This window comes from Chrysemys picta, chromosome 1 (genome assembly GCF_011386835.1).
Source record: "Chrysemys picta bellii isolate R12L10 chromosome 1, ASM1138683v2, whole genome shotgun sequence".
In the NCBI taxonomy this organism is placed as follows: Eukaryota; Metazoa; Chordata; order Testudines; family Emydidae; genus Chrysemys; species Chrysemys picta.
In genome coordinates this window covers 14851720-14874092 of record NC_088791.1, presented here as the reverse complement: position 1 = coordinate 14874092, position 22373 = coordinate 14851720, and the positions used below count along the sequence as shown (strand labels likewise).

At 39.5% G+C, this 22373-nt stretch overlaps 1 protein-coding gene across 19 annotated transcripts in view; it reads right to left on the bottom strand.

Moving 5' to 3' along the window:
• CELF2 (CUGBP Elav-like family member 2) overlaps positions 1–22373 on the bottom strand; it is a 777520-nt gene that overhangs the window by 419029 nt on the left and 336118 nt on the right. For 4 of the 19 annotated variants that reach the window (XM_065549764.1, XM_065549623.1, XM_065549890.1 and 1 more), the window contains exon 1: positions 16282–16640. The exons of 11 other annotated variants lie outside the window; for them this stretch is intronic. In XM_065549764.1, coding sequence (XP_065405836.1) covers positions 16282–16334 — 53 coding nt within the window. In that variant the 5' untranslated portion in view covers positions 16335–16640. Of the gene's footprint in view, positions 1–16281; positions 16647–22373 lie in introns of those variants that run through there. 4 more of the 19 variants (XM_065550041.1, XM_065550368.1, XM_065550275.1 and 1 more) reach the window with 2 other exon arrangements.

Genomic DNA, 22373 nt, shown 5'->3' with positions numbered 1-22373 from the left:
AGTGGGCATAACTATCTCCTTTCTCTCCCTCCTTAGTTTTCTGTGGAGCAAGGCAGGCTCACCACCCAGCATGCTGGCTTGCCCTTTACTGTGGATTAATTAAAGTGATTGGAGCGGTGGACTAGACCTACGGTCTCCCACCTACTAACTGGATGCCCTACCCACGCGACTACCGATTTGTTCTCACTCTCTGGCCTAATGACTGCTGGCTTTTGTGGATGGTATTTTGAGGCACCTATCTCTCCCCATTCATTGTATAGGGAGTCAAGACACCTAGTCCCTTTGTGGATGCGGGTTTCAGACACTACAGCAATGGGCGGCAGTATGGAACTGAAAAGGAAGACACTTGGGTTTTACTCCTGGCTCTCCCACTGATTTTGTGTGTGACCTTAGTCAAGACACTTCAAAACTGGTGGGCCAAAAAAAAAAACAAAAACAAAAAAAACAAAAAAACCCACATATAGGTATAGAGCAGAAACTCACTGAGTTCACCCATTGCTACCATCCTTCTACTGGCTGCCTTCCCACTGCTACCAAGCACCCATCCTAGTTTTGGGTAATTTTTGAGAAGATACAGAAGTATATGAGAGAAAGTTAAAAACTGATTATATGCGTGTTTGTAGATTTGCACATACGAATGGGCATGAATTAGTTTGCATAATATAAAATGATCTCTTCAAGGACCTAAATGAAGAGACAAAAAAGGGAAATGATTAAGCTTGGCCACTCTTCACAGATTAACAGTTAATTTAATGTCACATGTTCTATTTTATACTTTTGGACAGACTGGCACCGAAGTGACATCTACAACCACCACTGTAAAATACCTATGATTACACTTCTACTCACAGCCCAACAATCCACTATAAATACTGTTTAGCTTCTTACTATAATTCCATATGATCTTAGAGTGTGCAGTTTTTTTCTTTTATCTATTCAATTTAATAGCCAGTATTTGTATTGTGCTTTGAAAAGTGCTACCTCACATCACCTAAACAAGTGCCCGTACATATCCAGGGGTGGGCATCTGTTACATTAAAGCAGGACTTTTATGAAAAATAGGCTGTGTACTTCTGAACAGAAATTATGTCCTGCTTAGATTAGATGTAATGCAATGGCTTTCAAAGGGAAGAAAAAGGAAATCAATACCTTCTTGGAATATTAACAGAATTGTTGAAAAGAAACAAATAGAACTTCTCCCACAGTGCATCTTCCTGGAATACTTTGGCACTTTTTTCAGGAAATGTAATTCTGTTATACAAGATTTTAGCATTTTGAAAGCTAAAGTGATATTTTAAATAGCATTTCAAGCATTCCAAACTATCACAGACTGCACTGATTAAAACAGGGTAATAAAAAGTGTTTCCTAAATAGGTTTATGAATCAGATTGTTTGAAGATTCCATAAAAATTATATACATTTATTTCCCCTCCCCTAAAGTGCCTTGTTGCAAAGTCACCTGATTTGACATGGTCCAGAAGTCTTGTTGTGTGTATAAATATGTACATTGATTCTGATAAAATACATGAACACTCAGTGAAAAAACTATGTTGCTCTCTGTAATATTTCTTCAAAGTATAAAGGACAGGCACTAGTCTCTTGATTTGTGTGTGTCAGTATTATGGATTAAAATGTTCCCTCTGTCAGATAACCTGTTGAGTCCACGCTACATTTCATAAGAATCCCAATGAGCAGCAAACATAACTCATAAGCTAGTTACATCCACATCCACCTTTCCCCCAAAACACCAAACATTTAATCATGCCCTGAAATATTAGCTTTAACCTTATGTAAGCTGCATATGAAAACACAAATCTTACTATCACCTGTTTAAAATGTTGGCAAGATTCCCAAGTAAAGAACAATTTGGGAGAAGACCAGGAAACTTTAAGCAAAGCATTCAAACCAAACCTGCTCCAAATAAGCAAACATGATCATCTGCCAACTAAAATATCACATTCGTGTTAAAAGTACAAGAAAGATATATACAGAACAAGAGATTAGCCTCAATCAAAAGCCCCACAATCTAAATATCCCAGAACTAGAGTAAATTTAGTTATGGTTCCAAACATTCTGACTGACTTCTATCTCTACAGGCGAGGTCAAGGGTATGACCCCTTATGGGTCACAATATCAGCAATTCTAATTAAAAAGTTAATGGTAGTTAAGAACAGGCAGCAGTAGAGGTGGGTAAATAACTGATTTTTCTTTTTGCTGGGAATTCTGGGAAACAAAATAAAGACAAATCACCTCCCCACCCACACCCCTCACTTTGTGAATGGTACCCAGGTACCCATGTGAATCTAGCAAGAAAAAAAGTGGTTTTGGCCAAAATTATTTGGCACATCTGTGTCAAACTCATGACTAGTTTTGAGTCGAGTTGGCATGTTGTAGGATGTGTTCAGGACCAGACTGAGCCTTAATCCCCCAGCACCATAAACCTTGCAACTTTGGGCAGTTCTCATCCAAAAAATGAGAGTCACGTTTGGCTCATTATGTAGATTATCGGCCTGATTGTCATGGATCCAGATAGTAGGAGATAATTGGTGTGTAGCACTTTTGAATGTATGGACAACTATCTGAACTGAGTCTCAGAAACTTCCAATTTATACTACTTCCATTGCCTCATGGAAGTTGATAGGTGTGGAGCTCATTTGAAAACTTGGCCCTGAAAATGATAATTTTTGTACTTGTGTTTTTAAAAAAAAACATGACTTTTGCACAGCACTGTCTCCAGGACAAACAAAACCAAACAGAAAGGACTCCACCCAGCATTCTGTGATTACACAAGCCTTGGCTTGGTTTAGATTCTTCTTGGACAAACAAAAGCACAAATACAGTGTCTCAGAGTATAGTCATGAGGATAAGAATATTGGATAGTTAATTGTTCACAAAAGAGCTATTCAAAAACAATGTCTTTGAATTCATTCTCTTTAACTGTGCTTTTATATTTATTGCCAGCACAAATCATACTTCTTTTTAAGATGACCTTCATTCTTTCCTAAGCACATTTGCAGCTCATCAGTCAGCACAGCCTAAACATCTCTGACATCTTTTGCTGAAGTTAGGTAGCAATTTTTGCTTCACGTCTCCTGTATGCACTTCAAAATTCTTTACTATGAAACTTTGGGTCAACAACAAGGCAGATGCTTCTATTCAGGTTTAAGAAATGTTACTTTGGATCATAAGTGATTATTATGTAGAGGGAAAAATAAAAATACCACAACGGAAGTAGCGTAAATCAGAAGTTTCTGAGACTCAGTTCAGATAGTTGTCCAATCCAAACTACCTCTCCAAACTTAATGGGGCTGGAAATCTTGTGTGAAGTGGGTCTCTTGCAAGATTACATTATTTCCTATTTCTGCCTCAACCTGAAATGCTACATTAACAGTCCAGAACTGACCACTTCTAATGTTCAAAAATTATGAGTCAGGCAGCAAAAATCATGAGATTTTTATTAACATTTTGGGTTCTTTGTATTTGCCTATTAATCGGGGGCCTTCAGGGTATACTTGAGTCACATTTTCAAACTTCTCTCTGCACCCACAATGCCTAAAAAGTTACTAAACAAGAAAGATTCCAACATGGTCACTTGTCTCCGGGATCTGGGGCTGTAACCACAACATCAAATCTTGAAAGACTAAAATCATGAGACTTGCCAACACTGCAGTATATTTGGTTCTTCCTCTCCCAACTAGAAAGAGGAAGTGTGCGGGGGGGATGGTGGAGGGGAAAAAACAACTTAAAATGAAATTCTCCAAACATCATAAAAAAGTTTGGACTCACTTCCAGTTGGGGGCTGGTGGAGGTTTGGAGTCTGTTCTATTTTCTTCAAGCTGGTTTGTCCATCTCCAACATTTGTAGAAATGAGACATGATTTCCAGATCCAGATCTAGGTCTAGAAGTCTTTCTTCAAACTTCAGGGCTAGGGGTTTTATTCCATTTAGCACAGGAATGGGAGCTAGTTACAAAGCTGCTATCCAGACTTTGATCCTAATGCATCAAGACTCACTGAAGTTTAGAGGTGTGTATTTAGGCTTATCTAGAAACCTGAGAAAGTCAGTTTGGCTGCATTATGCCTTTCTAATGTGATGGGGGGGGGGGGGGGAAAGAATCACATGAAAAGGAAAACAACTTAGTATTTTCAAAATAAAATGCTCCCTGCAAGAAATTCTGCCTGGATATATGGGTCTTTCAGGGACTGCCTCACACTAGAACAAACAGGAGCCAAAAGTGGGCCAACAACAGACATTTCAAGGTAATCTGTGTACACATTTCAATTTTTAACTTATATATTTTCAACACACACCCAAGAGGAAAAGCTGGGTCTTATGGATTGGGAAAGTTTGTGTTGCAACCATAGAAAAGGTTGTGTGATCTTGAAAGCTCCAATACCCAACCTCAGGGCTATGCTGTGAAATTATCTATGACCAGCACTGCATCAGAGATCAAACTCCCAGAAATGAAATAAGAATTCTATTTATGAACAACTTTGTTGTAATATATCAACCATGTGCAAGCTGTTGGTATGGCTAGCTGCCACCCAATCAAGGTTAAAAATGAACAGCCTTGCAGCTGAAATATAACTAACGCTACATTATTCTACCAGATTTTGTTAGGTTGGTAAATTTGTAACACAGAGATTTATGCAGTGTCATCATAAAGTGCAGAAGTAATATTTTCTTCTATGTAGATTTAAGAAAGAAGAAAAAAGTTTCACCAATGTAAATATCCCCCACAACAAGGGACAAATTCCTAAATGTTAAAAAAGTGTTATTTACCTACCTGAGAGCACTTGTAGTTCAAAGAAAATTGAAGTTAAAATGGCTACAGGGAATGATGCTTTAATGCAATTTAAAATTAATCTGTGGAACTCACTGCCACAGGATATGTTGAGACATTACTTTAAAAACAGAAATTTATTTACTAGGAATGTCATCTTCAGTAACACAAGGTAAGGCAAATGTTGTTAGTGAGCTCTCTCTTCATAGCATAAACTGATCACAGGCTGGCATCATGAAGAAATCTCCCTTCACATTATATTGTACAATTACGTGAAGTTTGTATGGTTTTAGTCCCATCATAGGAATGTAGGAATTGCCATATATGACAGACCAATGATTTATCTAAACTGATATTCCCAGGGCTGGCTCCAGGCATCAGCGCAGGAAGCAGGTGCTTGGGACAGCCAATGGAAAGGGGCGGCATGTCTCGGTCTTCGGCGGCGGATCCCTCAGTCCCTCTTGGAGGGAAGGACCGGCCGCTGAATTGTGGCCGAAGAATGAAGCGGCGCAGCAGAGCTGCCGATGAAGTGCCGCCAATCGCGGCTTTATCTTTTTTTTTCCCCCCTTCACCGCTTGGGGCAGCAAAAAAGCTGGAGCCAGCCCTGGATATTCCAGTATCTAACACGTACCAGGAAAGTGTTATAATGGACAAGTTATGGGCAACCTACCAAAGATGGGACGTTTCTCCCTAACCTCAAAAAGTTAGTGGCTGGTTAAAGCAATGAGAGCTTATATCCCTTCCAATTATTTTGTATCCTGTCTAGTGTAACTGTGGATGTTTTCATTATCCATATAAATCCTTTCTTAAAAATCCTTAGCATCAATGATATCTACTGCCACTGTATTCCATGGACTAATTGGCCTGTGACTATAAACAGTATTTTCTTTATCAGTTTTAAATCTGTTGCATATCTCCTTGTCCTTGCATTATTACCAAGTGTGAACAGTACAGTGTCCATTATTTTATATCCTTTTCCCTTTAAACTAAACTGTCCTAACCTTTCACTATCTCCTCATATGGAAGTCTTTCCATGCTTCTAATCATCAACCAACCATCTTTGGAAGCCTTCTGTTAAAAGTCTCTCTCTATTATCTTTCTGAAGGCATTCAGAATTGGCCTATACCAGAGACAGAATGCCACACTCCCATATATGGAAAATTGGTTTGTTACAGTACAGCAGCTTTACATTTTTAGGATTTACTAAGCAGCCATCAGACAGACTTTAGTGTCTGAACTGCCTCTCTTAAAGGCACGTTTTAGTCAAAATTAACAGTCTAATCTTCTAGCTTCTGGAGAATCTTTAAAAATACCCTGCCCCCACAACACCCTATTGCTGAACTAGTTCTACTTCCTCTTCCCACTTTCACTGTATAGGGTAGATACGTGCAAACATCCTGTGTGGCCTGACTGTGGCTGCAGAAGGCAGGAACAGATACAAAACAAAATATGGAGAACTAGTCCTTTCTTTCCTCCAGTTTGTCATGTGTTTTAATTATACTGAAATCCAAACTCCAACATTATCTCACCTCCAAATCATAGACTGGGTTATGTACATGGCTCATTTTAATCAATGAAGCTTAATCTTTCCTGTTGCTATACTCTTTATTTTCATAGTATCAGCTTCGTTTAATCCATAACCCGAAGCTCAAATAGACTAGACCCAATCTTGTAATACGCAGAGTTTACTAGGAAAACAAGGCAGTGAATTAGTCGAAACAGGATTGGTCTGAGTACTTCGTATATCCATGTTAGGGTTTTCTGTACAGTACTTTTTTGTTGTTGTTGTTCACTATCACTGTACATGTGCACTTCACTGGTTAACTGTCAGTTTACTCAAGTCCCTCCTTTGGAGACTCATTTCTTCCACAATGCCTGCAAGTAAAGATGTGTAATTATAACACAATTCCAAACTAATATTACCGTTATGATGTGCATGTATCTAAACTAAGTTACTGAATGATATTATGGCTGTAACTTGTTTCTTTTCTCAGCCTGTTCCTGCCTATTGTGATTGAGTGGGGGTAATAAACATCATGTCAACAAATTATATTGTAAACTCTTCCACACAATGTCCATTTTTTTGTTTGTTCTGTAATGTGCCTAGCACACTTTCAGTGCTATAAAATATAGCAATTGTATTGCTGTGCATTTTCCAGAATCTCTTCCTCAGCTATACAACACGTGTGTGTGTGTGTGTGTGTGTGTGTGTGTGTGTGTGTGTGTGTGTGTGTGTGTGAGTGAGAGAGAGAGAGAGAATCGCACCCCCTCTCACTATTGAAGTAAAAGGAATGGAATAATTAAATACATTGTTTTCAAAACACTTGTTACCCTAGAAACATTTTGATTGCTATCACTAGGCAGGATTACTGTTGCCGAGAGTACTTTTGGGGGTATGTAGAACTGTTAGAAGTCAAAGTAAGCATCTTGCTTTTCTTGTACAAGATTGCATCCAATTAATTCTTCTGATCAAAATATATCAAGAAAAGTCCCAAAGATCTCCAGGTAAAGCAGTGGTCTGCCTGACATTAAAGCATTGTGCAACAACCCTCTAGAGTCTCACTTGTTTTAACTGCTCACAGAGTCTAAACTCTCATTAGCAAGAGGTTTTATGGATCAAGATGGCTAGCGGAGCAGCTCACTGCCTACACATGTAGTTTCAATTCTCACTGTACGGTTGTGGGATCAGAGTTCTGAGTTACTGCAATCCCAGAGCTGTGTGGGAGAACAGTTACTGTAGGTTAAACTAATGTACTATTTTTGTGCAGGGGGAAAATAAATAGTGGTTGCAAAATCATGACAATCACCACTCAAATGGGTGTAAAACACTTTAAAAAAATATTTCACACACTATGAAAATATCACGTCAAGGACTTCAAATTCTGTTTCTCCAGTTTCCAATATTTGCAGTTATATGCAGTTTGTGTAGCTACCATCCCAGTGTAACGAGCCCAGGATGGTCAGTGGATTATGCTGATTTTGTGAGTCTATTTGAAAGATGACCCAGAGAGCACAAGCAGAAGACAGGTTCATCTATTTTTACCCCAGTTTTTAAATAAGAAAAACTATTTAACTAATGAATTAAAGCTTAATGTAGCTTTATCTCCAGGAGAGTTTTGGCGTCCAGATTGCCAAGGAGATGCAGCATAAAACTGGACATCAACAGGCTTGAAATAGTTTATGTAATAAGTGCTCTGGCTACAGTTTCCTCCACCCTTAGATACAGAAACTTCCTGTATTAAAAGAAAGATACACAGTTCTTTTTAAAAACATTATCTCAGGTGGTGTAGCAAGTCAACATAGCTTCACTGATGTCATTGGAACTTTGCCAGCTTACACCAGCTGAGCATCTAAGCCCAGCAATGCATTCACATGAAAAATTCCCCATGGACTTCAACGGGCGTGTAACAAGTCCTCTGCCCGGCCTTCTTCCTGGGGCCCACTGGCTGCCCCAATAAAGCACAGAGAGGCTTTTCCTTCTGCAGCACCCGTGGCTTTATTTACAGACTTCTCCCACCACCAGTGATATACTATATACAGTTTGCAGGCCTTACAATCTCTACTTCCACGCAGCGCCTGCTCTCAGCCCGGAGACTGACCTTCCCCTGGCCATCCCCCCTTCCTTCTGGCTGCCAGCCAGCCTTTATAGCCCTTAAACCCTCAGGCCCACAGGTGCAGCCAGTTCTAAAGGCCAGCACCAGACTTCTCCCCAGCCCCAATCTATTTCCCCTGACTGGGGCTGGCTGAGCAGGGGCTAATTAGGTGCCTCTGCACCAGCACCCTGCTACAGGGAGTTACATGTGCATGAACGCGGTGGGATCAGCACCTAATGCCACCTCTCTGCACAGTGCAAGCCTCGTGGCCCTTCCTTTCTTCCCTTTCCCACGCAAATAAATTCCTCCCTGGCTTCTGACACTCCTCAGGTCCATATGAACCCTTTAATTTTAAAGATCAATTGGAGTGTTCGGCCGAGTTCTGACTGTAATTGCCAAAATTGTAAACTGGTGCTGGGGACAATTTTCTATATTGAAGCCCCAGCGGCTGCTAGACCTTTAGTAATGAACAGTGCCGGTTTTTGGCGCACGCTCTCAAAGCCTGCAGGACCAGTTTCAAAAACTAAGGCTGTTCTTTAGGGCAGCCAACAGGGACCATTAGCAAATATGCCTGACACCTCCACTTCCAGTGCAATCTAGAGTAAATTAAGTCTCAAAATGCACAATAAAGTTAATTTATGCAGCCCTTCTCCTCCTAAAGGTGCTACCAACTGGAATACAAACTATATTAATCCAATGACATGCAACCCCCGCTGGGTGAAATGTAGCAACTATTTGCTTGCTTAGAGCAGTAAGGCACAAGAGTCTGGGACAGGAAATGATGTTAACATCATCCTATTAAAATTTAGGTACAGGTGGTAGAATGTGATCACCCAGATTGGAATTCATCCAGGATTCATGCTCCTCTTGCAATATAAATGCCATGGGAAGTAAATTGTTGGGGTGCCATGTAACGTTGCATTGTCTGTGCAAGTTATAAACCTGTTGTGTGTGGAGACAGACCACGAATCCATGTGCATTAGCTGCAAACTAGAGAATGACCTTCCACCGTTCCTCACTTAGAAATAAAAGTTCCTCTCTACAGCCTGTAAGACTGAGAATTCTCTTAATTTAACTTAACTTTTCATCTGCCTTTCTGTATATTTTAAAAGCCTTTTCTTCCTAAGAATGTATACCAAAACCAGAACAATTCAAGATCAAATTTAGAGTTTCAATCAAAACTAAAACTTTCATTCAAAACTATTTACACCAACATGCCATCTTAACAGTTAAACAGGTGACCTGGAGAGTCGGATCTTTCAGATCTCAAAACGTGAATGAGAAGATAACGTTAAATCATGAGAATCCTGTCCTCTATTGACAGTCAAAAGCATGCCAGGCAGTGATGTGCTACCAATGTTTTATAAAAGGTGACTTCCCAGTCCACCCCCGCCCCCCCGCCTTTATTCTATGACTCAATGTGCTGGCATGAATATGCTTGTACAGAAGAGGCAGAAGAACTGTGGAATCCATTCACTTGGTTTTCCCACTCATAACAAAAGATGCTTTGTCACAGCCAAGGAAACGGCACTTAAAAGTTATATTAAGTACAATTCACAGGAAACATTTTGTTCCTGGAAAATACAGTGCATACTGATAGTCTAGCAGAGAGTGTTCAACTGGGGGAGTTTGAAATGAAGGTTGGAAGGAGTTAAGAACTTGTAGGGTGCATTGGGGTTATACTGCACATGGAAATATTTTTTTAAACACCCGATACTTGGGGTATTTTTAGGTGCCCCAGAGGCAGTGATAGCATGAACTCTATTGGGAGCCAAGATCCAATTTCCCTTTCAAATTGCTGGTGCAATCTTGATGACTGGCCATTAAATAAAAGAAATGGGTTATTTTCTATGTAAACATGGATAAAATCAGATGCACCTAGACAGTAAGGGTCTACTCCCGCTCCTATTGGAATCAGTGGCAAAACTCCCATTAACTTTAGGGCTTGATCCTGCACCATTAAATGGTGTTTCTTTTTCAGCACATGTAGAGAGGAAGCGAAGGATTCCTGCTCCATAGTTGGGGATGGTAACAGACTCACATTCTCTATGGATCAGGCAAAGAGAGGGAGAGGTAAACACCCTGACCAGCGGATAATAGTACCAATGATTTGGAGAGGGTTCAAAAGGGGGTATGTATATCAAGTTCATGGATGATAAAGCAAGGAGAGATCTCACAAAAGATAGGATTAAAATGCAATACAGAGGAAAAATGGGTTGGAGTTTAGAAATGCGGAACAATAAGTATAAGCGCAGAGAGATCCATATAGGAAGGAATAATTCAAATACACACACATATAACCAGGGAATAATAACTAGGCAGAATAGGATGGCTATGCAATAAAGAAGGAACTTGGGTTACACAGTAGCTGATAAAGTGTAAGAGTCAAGAATGTAACTGAGGTTGCAAAAAGCTACATTGAGGTTGCAAAATGTTATACTGAGTTGTACGAAACAGGAGGATTACAGGAAAAACAAGCAAGGCAATTCACCATTGGTTAAGCCACAATTGCAGCATTCAGTTCCAGGCACGGCACTTTAGAACAGAAGGTTCTACGAACCTCAAATTACAGAGTTCAACCAACCAAAATTCTAGGAAACTCCAAGGATGTCCAGTCTAAAGACAAGACACTGGAATAAGAATAAAGATGTTATAAATGAGCCAGAGATGACTTGTCCTCACTAGGGCTACATTTTGATCCCATTGAAATAAATTAATTATTTGTATTATGGTAGCACCTAGAGGCCCCAAACCAAGACTTTGGTCCCCATTGTGCGAGGTGGTGTACAAATTCAGGGAGACAGGTGTGCTGAAGAGCTTACAATCTAAATCAGTGGTTTTCCATCGTTTTTTCATTTGCGGACCCATAAAAAAAAATTTCAAATGGAGGCGCAGACCCCTTTGGAAATCTTACACATAGTCTGCGGCCCCCCAGGTTGAAAACCACTGATTTAAATAGACAAGACAGGCTATTATCATCCTTGTTTTTATAGATGGGGAACCGTGACACAGCGAGATTAAGTGACTTAACTGAAGTCACATATGAAGTCTGAAACAACCTGCAAATTGAAACCCTCTCTTCCTGAGTCCCAGTCTCCTGCCTAAACTACAAGACTATACTTCCTTTCCATAGTAAAACTCCTAAGGACTTCAGGGGGACCAGGAGCCAGTGAATTAGTAAGTGCAGAACCAGACTACGCTTAAACTGCAGTAGTAAAGTTTAATTTCAGGTTTAAGAACAATTTTATAACAACATTTGGGCAGTGAACAGACTGCTGACAAACATGGTAGAATTGCCTTCGATGGGAGATCAGGTTATTAATTGGAGTCACGTGGCTAAATCCCCAACACAGCACTTCGAAAATTTAGCAACTTGTGTCCAAGTGAACAAGGCGCATAGTGAGTTTTGTCAGCAGCCTTGATATAAAAATCAAGGAAGATTTCTTATAAGACTGTGGAAATGGTGGAAGCCCCATTTAAAGATAGACTAAGCAAATTTGAAAAAAAATATAATGTATGAACAAATCCTGCACTGACAGAGAAATGGACTAGATGACTTAATTGGTTTAATCTGTCTCCAACACCTACATTGATCTATTTGCTAGTGTACCATTTTGAACTTAATATATTCTTTGAAATACTCTATTCTGTCTTTACTTCTACCTGGAACCCAAACATGGGAACACTAACTCAAACAGCCCTGCCAGTATTTTCGGCTGTGATTTTAGGGCACATTTGGAGAAATATGTCAGGTATGTGAAATGAATACAGACCCCACCCTTTCCCACTAAATGGATGAAGGAAACCTACTTACACATAGCAAGGAACTTAGTATATGCATCAAGGGTAAAGACTATCTATTTTAATTGGCTTGAGCCAGTTCTGTGTTGTATTGTTGAAAAGTAGCCCCTAGATGTTGAACCCGGCCCTGGTTGCTTGCTGCCAGCTCCATCTGGCAGAAGGGTTACAGAAAAGAAACCCTAACCTACTTATTTTAAAATGAAACCCCAGAGAACTCTTGTGCAGAAATTCTAACTTCCTCCCAGCATCAATCATTTGTGTAACCAACTCTGACCTTCACAGGCCTCCCTTGACTTTAGTGTATTATATGATCTGTATTTTTGAATGGGTTAACTGGAAAGCAACTTCCTCAATGTGTTTTCAGTCAACATCAAATGTACATGCCTTCTCACATATTTATTTTTTGCCTAACAAACATATTGTGACTATTAAAAGGGAAATTGGATTCTCTATTAACGTCCAAATTCCATTATCTGTATTTCAGAGTAGTGACAGAATCCAGGATTGTGTTTCATAGTCAGGCCTCTTTTAAGGGGGTTGGTTGGAGAAGGTTCCCTAAGGCCTCAGAGTAAAATATAGCTTATAAAATTCTTTTCCAAAAGCTGTTACATGTTGGGTGACCATATAGCAATGAAATGGTCTATCTACATCCTGGATAGGGTACAGCAGCCCTGGCCACCATGCTCATTAGTACCAATGAGATACAGTGGCAGAAGTAAAATAATCAGTAACTACCATCCATTTCCCCATTAATCAAAGCTATCTCTGTTTATTACTCATTTATGTAGGTGGTTTCATTCTGGCAGATTATTAGGTAGAGTACGCATCACACAGTAATACTTGTGCTGTTTCAGTTAAATGATAAAGAAAACAAAATCCAGGAAAGTCCCATGCTAGCAACTGAAACTGGCATCCAAACATACCACGGTCCAACCCTCTTTTCCCATTCTATAAGCAGAAAACCATGCAGCAACCAGACCTATCTTAATACACGGGCAATCAACCTGGGGGGAAAATACTGTAGAGAATTGTTGGTGTTGCACTCACAAATAGCATGATTCCAGTCTGTTGTTTTGGTTTTTTCCTGGTTTCTCACTAGCCAAATATAAATCTTCCTAAGTTTTAAAAACTTTATCCCTGAACCCCATTTACAATGAGATTTGGACAATGTGTGGAGGGGAAAGTCGGTCTTCACCACTGTTAAATTCTGAAGGGTGGGGATTGGCTGCTTTAGGGAAAAAAAGGGTTCAGTACTGCAGGAGAGATTGAAAAAGGTTACAAATCACATGAAAGCCTCATCTTCACTCCAAAAACAAGTATATTCTGAACTTGAACTAACTCCCATTAAAAGCCTGCAGAATTCAAGGCAGTATGTAGTTTTCACACGTGTCAAAGACAAAGCTCTCCTATAGACTTTAATTCAGACTGCTTACTTGTGTGAAAATCACAAACTGCCTTGTCTTCTCTAGGATTTCACTGCAAAATAATCTAATAAATTAAGGACACTCCTCTTATTCATAGTGAAGAGAAGGTCCAAAAGGTGGATCCAAACTCAGTTGGTCCGTGCAGAGCGGAAGGCATTCAAAGGGGTACTGGTGTCTACATGTGTATATAGACAGGTACCTCTTTGACTCTCTCTACTAGCTCTTTTGGTTCCACCTTGTAAAGTTGAAGGCTTGCAGAAAATTCTTGAAGGCCCTAACTCTTTCCCTTCCTTATGTCTTACTATATTGTCTCTACCGCTCTCGACCAATCCTGGCTTCATTGCCCCGTTGGTCTGCTTCTTCCATAACTGTGTGTTTTCCTGCATGCTACTTTTGCTCATAGAAGGTAATGATGAGCTGGTCTCAAGCCACTCCCCTCGCCACATTTAAATCTGTCCCAAAGACTCACTTCTCTTGGTACCACAATGACTACAAGAAATGGGCCGACTAACTAATCTACTTATCAATTTCCTTAAATACCACGAGTAAGCTTCACAGCTATATAAAAGGAGAGACTTCAGTGTTGAATGGGAAGGGCACTGAAGCTTAAGTTGGAAATTGGTATGAGGAAGATGAGAGGCTGAAATGTTAGGGGGAAAGGGGAGATGGATATAGTATGTTCAACTTAATCAAGTAGGACTAGCCAAGAAATAAACATGTAACTAATAAGCTTTATCATTTTATCCCTCTGATAAAGGGGTTCAGCATACAAAGTTACCTATCTGGGTCATCTTTAGTTGTGTTTTCTCTGTTTGGAAAATATTTTAGCATGCACATGCACCACAATCTAAATTACAGGTGATATCCGTGCGAGAAATCGCACAAGCATAATATAAATTATCATGCGCCTTTGACCTTCTCACTTGCCCTCTGTCCACCAGTCCATCGGCCCTGTGACTTAGGCAAACTTTCCAAAGCACTGGGCACCTTCAAACAGTCATCATTTAAAAAACAACAACAATTTGCCAAAGAAACATTTCTTCCACTCATCAGGCATGCTTCAGGCCTAGGTCAATGGCATTCTCTCTGTGCTGAAGTTCATTGTCTCATGGCCCAGTTCAATCTGGCTTTACTAGCATAGGGATACAAAAGTAGTCCCAGTAAAATTTACTCTCCGAAACTTTCCTGAAAGAGCTTTCCTGTAATGCGTGTGACATACAGAGATGCTATGGTGTTATGGCTAAAATATTTTACCGGCACTTATTTGGGATGTCGTGCATAAACCACTCATTGTTTCATCCCCTTGCAAGTAACATGGTCATCCAAAACCCATGCCAATAAAATCTTTATGCTGCACCCATAACATACTCTTATTTTATGCATACACTGTATATCCAATATTACTATTGCTGTAAGTAAGCACACAGCAACGCTGAATTAAAATAAAACATTTTAAAAAAGGAATTGTGGCATTTTGCTTAGTGGAAAAATAAGTTGAAGCTTTCCAAATACTGACAATCCCAGATGTTAGAAAAGCAAGCTTGCTGTAAATCTGGCTATGCCCTATAGCCCCAGACCCAGATGAGGACCAAAGAAACATTTCATTTTTGATAATGCACAGCACCTTGCAAATAGGAGAGAAAAGATTCAGGGAAGCAATACATTTAAGATAGATATGTTCGTTCATTTTTTTGAATGTCTTCTGCAGCGTTAAATAGAACATCACTAATCTAAGCACTTTAAAATGTATATGCCAAGAAAATAAAATATACCTGCCTGTCAAACATATCTGTGCTGTGTTCCTTATACAAATGTGGCACACATCCAGGAGTGTTATGTGCTACCTCTGAGTATTGGGATAGTGTAAAAAAGTTAGGAAACAAACTTGTCAGTGAGATTTAATTTAGTCTGATATCACCAACTATTTTCTTAAAAGGTAAGTTACTGTAAAACTTCCAACTTTTATAATTCCATACTCTTAAAGGACAAGACATGCAGTTAGAATATCAGTAAGCCTGATCAGTTAGTACCTCAGGGCTTTCAAATGAATGTTCTGCAACATCTGCATCAGGTAATAAAGAGAAGGATTAGATACAATCTTGGTCACTTTTAGCTTAAGTTTTCTATGTGTTTCACTATTATTTTAAAATACATTTCAGGGATAAAGCAACAATCTCTAGCAATTTTCAAATGTCAAATTTATGCATTAGAGATTACCTAAAGATTCAACAGCCCAAAATACATAACAACAGCCCACTTCTGTTTCTTTTCCCTAAAAGAATATTTATCCTTTACTGATCAGCTCTTACCCTCTCTTTAACTATTCAGAAGTTTCCTAAATGTTCCCCTAGGAAGCAACACGATGCAAACAAAGAGTTAATTCTTTTGCAGTATCAACTGGTGTTAGACTTACTATTAAATTTAATTTACAGAGTAATCTCCATTTAAAAAAAAAGAAGATCAGTACTTCCTTACTGCACTGTAACACCGAGAAGTATATTTTAAATGCTCCCTGGAGTCTCTCTAAACATCTGCTTAAAGGGTTTCTGTATCTTAAAGGGATCTAATTACTAGAAACTCCTCCGTTACTTAAGCCCAGGGCTCACGTTTCAATTATAACTCAAGTTCCAGTTAATTTGGGGGTGAACCACTGTACCAAAAGGAAGAAAACATAGGCCTACCTTAAAACTTTCCAGCCTTTCAGTGGATCCAGTTCAGAGATTATAGAAACCATTGTATTTAAATAATAATAAAAACACTGAAGAGAAGGCTAACCACAAAAAGCAGCAGTGTACTCTACTCAGCGTGGGAATGAAAACAGCCCCAGCACAGCTCTTCCTACTTCTCAAGCTGATAAGCACTTGTCCCAGCTTCTCTCCACCCCCAAAATCAATCTTGTGCTATATTGCTTCACGGTCCCAGTTTCATTTCTCCACCACTACCTTTTAAAGCCCTTGTAATCTGCTCCAACTGATCAAATTTGACCTTTTTGTAGCCCACTTTATTCCAAGCACTGCTCTGAGTTAAATCTCTCTTTATTAACACCGTCCTCCTTGGCTTTCTTTTGGAACAAACACAGATCAAGCTTGAAGCCTCTAGACTTTGCCAGCAATCATTTACAGATTACTGCAAGCTGCAGTCTTCTCCTTCTGTGTATTTCTTCTGCCTCTGAGGTTTCATATTCTCTTCTGAAGATTGTTTAGGATCTCTGCTTTCCCCCTTATTTTGTGCAGTTTAGATTCTCTGACACTTTAAAGCGGGGACTTTTTAAAAGTAACTTTCTCCCTCCCCCTTCAAGCTGTTCAGAACCTTTACAAATTTGGCTTAGTTTTGTTTTTTAAATCTCCAACAGATTTGTTAACTTAAGCTACAATTCAAAGCAGCCTGATTTCTGGCAAGGCTGCTGTTCTTGTAGAATAAAAAGCAAACTCGGATGTATCCCCTCAGAAGCTTGAATGGGGAAAAGGTGTCTGTTTAATTCCTTCAAAGCCATTTCTTCTTTTTGTTGCTTCTAAAAAAGAAAAACCCACCACTACTACAGCATTCTCCAAATCACTACAGCGTAGTGTATTGTAAAGACAGTCCTCTGGGCCAATGTGTAGTAACTTAAAAAAACCTAAGGGGTTGCTTCCTTTGTACTTTTGATTAAAATTTTTAGCACTGGTTCCAGTGCACTTGAATATGTGTGTTAAGTTTTTCTCCTTTTAATGTCCCCCATTCAAAGAAAGGCATTATAAAAATGATTGTCCTCTCCCCTTCATGTCCACTGATTGGCTGGATGGAAGAAGTTCCTGGGAGCCCACCTCCTTCTTAAAATTTTGCCACAAGCAAGCATCTTCAGAGCAAACTTTTGGAAGGGATCAGAGCGTCCAAGGTTACACAGGAAGTCTGTAACAGAGCAGTAAGTTGAACCCTCATCTCCCAACTCCCAAGCTAGTACCCTAACCTCTGGACCATCCTTCCTCAGAACTGTTCTTTGCTCCTCCTGAGAATTTGTTGAAACTCTAGAAAAGAACAGAATTATCAGTCACACAGATGAACCCAATATGTTGAGGAAGAGTCAACCCAGATTTTGTAAAGGGAAATGATGCCTCACCCATCTATTAGAATTCTTTGAGGGGATCAACAAGCATGTGGACAAGGGTGATACAGTTGATATAGTGAACTTGGACTTTCAGAAAGCTTTGACAAGGTCCCTGCTCTTAAGCAAAGTAAGCAGTCATGGGATAAAAGGGAAGGTCCTCTCATGGAGCAGTAATTGATTAAAAGAAAGGAAACAAAGGTCGAAATAAATGGTCAGTTTTCACAGTGGAAAGAGTTAAATAGCAAGATCCCTCATTTATCTGTATGGGGATCAGCGTTGTTCAACATATTCAAAAGTGATCTGGAAGAAGGGGAAAATTTTGCAGCTGGTACAAAATTACTCAAGATAGTGACGTCCAAAGCTGACTGCAAAAAGTTACAAAGAGATCTCACAAAACTGAGGGACTGTGTAACAAAAAGGGGGAGATGAAATTCAATGTTGATAAATGCAAAGTAACTCATGTTGGAAAACATAATATCAGCTATACATACAAAAATATGGGGTCTAAATTAGCTGTTACCACTCAAGAAAGAAATTTTGTAGTCAGTGTGGATAGCTCTCTGAAAACATTTGCTCAATGTGCAGTGGCAGTCAAAAAAGCTAACGGAGTATTAGAAACCACTAAGAAAGGGATAGATAAGACAGAAAATATCATATGTCACTATATATTTCCATCGTATGCCCACACCTTGAGCACTGCATACAGTTCTGGTCTCCCCATCTCAAAAAAAGATATATTAGAATTGGAAAAAAAAAAACAGTGATGGGCAACAAAAATGATTAGGGGCATGGAAACACCTTCCATATGAGGAGAGATTAAGAAGACTGGACTGGTCAGCTTTGAAAAGAGGCACTGAAGGGGAGATATGATAGAGGTCTATAAAATCAGTGTGTGAAAAGTGAATAAGGAAGTGTTATTTATTCCTTCACGTAACACAAGAACCAGGGATCACCCAATGAAATTAATAAGCAGCAAGTTTAAAACAAATAAAAGGAAGTACTTCTTCACACAACATACAGTTGACTTGTAAAACTCGTTGCCAGGGGATGTTGTGAAGGCCAAAAGAATAACAGGGTTCAAAGAAGAACTAGATAAGTTCATGGAGGACAGGTCCATCAGTGGCTATTAGCCAGGATGGCTAGGGAAGCAACCCCATGTTCTGGGTGTCCCTAAACTTCTGACTACCAGAAGCTGGGACTGGGTGACAAGGGATAGATCGCAATAATTGCCTCTGAAATATTTGGCACTGCCCACTGTCAGAAAATGAATGTTGGTCTGACCCAGTCTAGCAGCTCTTATGTGATCACATCGTGATTTGAAGGGAAGAGTAGTGGTGAGAATGATGGTCCAGTAGTTAGGGCTCTAACCTGGGACTTGGAAGATTCTGGTTCAATTCTATGCTCTGTTATAGACTACCTGTATGCCCTTGTGTCAGTTACTTTGTCTCTTTCTGCCTCAGTTCCCCATCCACACAATGGGGATAATAGCACTTCCCTACCTCACAGGGGTGTTATGACAAACATTTAAGAGTGTGAAGAGCTCAGCTATCACAATACTGGGGGCCATGTAGATAGATTTCCAATGAAGGGTGCCTAGTTTAAGTTCAGTTGCCACTTGTTGCTTTCTTCTTTGGCTATGGTGATGAGAAAACCTTTATGTTTAAATGGGGTTAACAAATGAACAGAATCCACAGTCTTTCCTTCTTGCTGCAAGAACAGGAACTCGTGACTGAGGAGAAAAGTTTAGTGGGAGTGTCTTGTTAAAATATAGACAGTGAATATTTTTCCTTCTCTCTCCACTCACTTCTAGGTATGTCATTTGTTTTAAAGCCAGGTTTACATCTTAGCCCACACAAACCTCTCACTGTTTAATTCATGTTCATTACCAAGATCAAAAAGGCAAAACTGAAGCTATGTTTTAACACATCAAAAATAAAATAAAATGTCCCATTGTCTCAAGCTTCCTCTGTTTTAATTCTGTTGCAACCATACCACCGGCCTTTGCGTGTTGAAAATGATGAGCGTTGCACAGCCTAGGTTGGGAGGAGTGAGAGCTGTTCTCTTTTTATATTCTGTTTTAGGGATATAACCCTTTTCATTACTTGAAATGCACATAATAGAGATGGGCCTGAGCCAAATCACACTCTAAAGGCACTTTGCACTTATCAAGCACACTTCCTCAAAGAGCTATACACAGAGGAGTGCAAGTATCACTATTCCCCATTTTTACAGATGGGGAAACTGAGGCCCAGAATAGTTACGTGACTTGCCCAAAGTCACACAGCAGGATAGTGTTAAAACCTGCAGAGGACTCAAACCTAGACCCAACTGATTTCACTAGTCTACAAAGCTTCAGCTGTGGCAGAGATCAAAATCTAGCTCCTTGTGAAGAATTTTATTTCTAGTACGTATACTTTATGATTTACATCCATTCATTTTTGCACAATTTTTGGCTCTCCCTCAGAAAGCATCCCACTACTGTTTTTCCAATGGTTCTCTATTAAAAGAATACATTTACAATAAAGATAGATAGTTCTCTCCCCATTAGAATTATTTTCATTTTTTATTATTATTACTTCTGCTTCAACTTTACCCCTCTGGAAATAAAGCCAATTGCTTCTTTCTCCTGACCTGGCTGACATTATTTCAACTTCTCCACAGCACTGAATAAACCAACTATAAACTTTCTAAAAATAAAATGTAGAAGGTTAAGTTTAGCATAGAGAAACTTGCAACAGGCAATGGATTTTCCAAAACAGACTCATGTAGTTTAGGTAACATATTTAGCTGTGGGAGGGAATGCAAACCAAACCAAAAAGCACTTGATAAAATGACTTGCTTTTCATACGTTCACAGTTGCCCCTTTTAGCCAAATTGTTTTGTTGTTGTGGTTTCTGACTTTACCCCTCAAAGCTGCTTTTTTTTTTTTTTAAATATCTTGTTTGCCAAGAAAGGGACGAAGACATCTGTAAAATATTACTAAGTAAATTTACTACAGTTAGCCAGGAGGCAATGGAGCTGAAAGTTTCCTCTACCCGTTAAAGAATTCCAGCCTACTTATCATATAATTCAGGTCTGTCTTGTTGTAATGTGTACTGGACGCACCAGCAATTAGAGATTCACACTTTTCCATTCATATGATTAACATGCACATGGACCTCATCCAAGATTTTCCTCAATGTTAGACTTTTTTTTTAAAAAAAAAAACTCTCAAAATAACACACACACACACACACACACACACACACACACACACACACACACACACACACACACACCCTCTCTAGCAAAATAACCATCTCTCGTTTAGACAGCTGGCTATGCTGTGAGCAGTTAAAAAAGTCCTAGATCAGTTAGCTACAAGCATTTGCAGGTCAAGTACAGGACACAGCGTTAAACTTTTTTTTTTTAATAAATCAAGATAGCCACTGAGCATATCGAAGGCTGTTTTTGTGTCACAATGTGATTTTTTTTTCAGATGCTTGTACATCAGAAGCCTGTTGAGCTGAGGATTTGAGAGAGAGGAAAGTAGAGCAAATTTTGTTCAGCTATTTAATTCTTTTGCAAGGGTGGCATCTTGTCCAAGAGATTTGAGGGAGTCAGGGAAAGTCCTCCAAAGGAATCATTTTCAGCCAGGATGACCAATCATCAGCTTATAAGGCAGCAGTTGGGAGGAGTATATGCTTTTCTAGCACCCTCCCACAGCCCCCCTCCACCCCATAAGCATGTCCCTCCACGCACACATGGAAATATTAAGTTATTTGGAAGAAACACAGGTCTCCTTTTACCATTAAACCCCCTCTCTCCCAAGGGAGCCAACTGCTAAACAAAAGCTTATCTCTATTCAAAAATGGCCTCAAACTCAGCTGCTGTCTGTTGTGGTCTGATAAAGGCTCTTCTTCTGTCTGCCTCCTGCTGTCTCTCCCCTCCCATGTTACCAACCCCCATCTTCTCCCCACAGTGCCTAATGCCTCTTCTTTTAAGCAATGTCATGACTAATTGAAAATGCATTTTCCTTTCCTCTTGACCAGACAAATGTTTTATCGTTGGCAAGACATTGCTTAAACTTGGGAACCCAGGCACTTGTTCTTGGCCCACTTGAGGGATAAAATCCTGCCCAGTTTTTATCATTCTGTTGCAATCAAAACACACCAGTATTAATAGTTCTATGAGCGAATCCAAAGCCTTCGGAATCTTAAAAACAATTCTGGGCTCTCTCAGTTAAATACACAATTTGCTTTCGCCACAACGGGAAGCCGTAAGCTTAACAGATGCACAAGGACACGCACAAATATAGAAGAATTTCGAAAAAAGCAGCGTTATCCAAATACAAGAATTCAGTAAATTCTAAAGACAGTTTCCACTTTTAGGGTGGGATTATTTACTGCGGTTGAGCACCAATGAGACAATTAGCGATCACTTATAGCCACAGATACTCTATAGCCAAATCATCTGAAATTCAGTGCATCTTATCACACAAAACAACTCAGAAGCTGACTTTAACCAACAACTCCAGAGTTAAGTGTTTCATTTCTTAGATCAGCAGCCGGCATAATTGTGCGAGACCTGCACTTTAACAGTTAACCATTCATCTTAAATTACATAAATGTGTCTCATACATATTGACTTTTCACTTTAACAAAGTCTACAGAGACAAACTTTCAAGGAGATGGCATTTTTATATGTGAA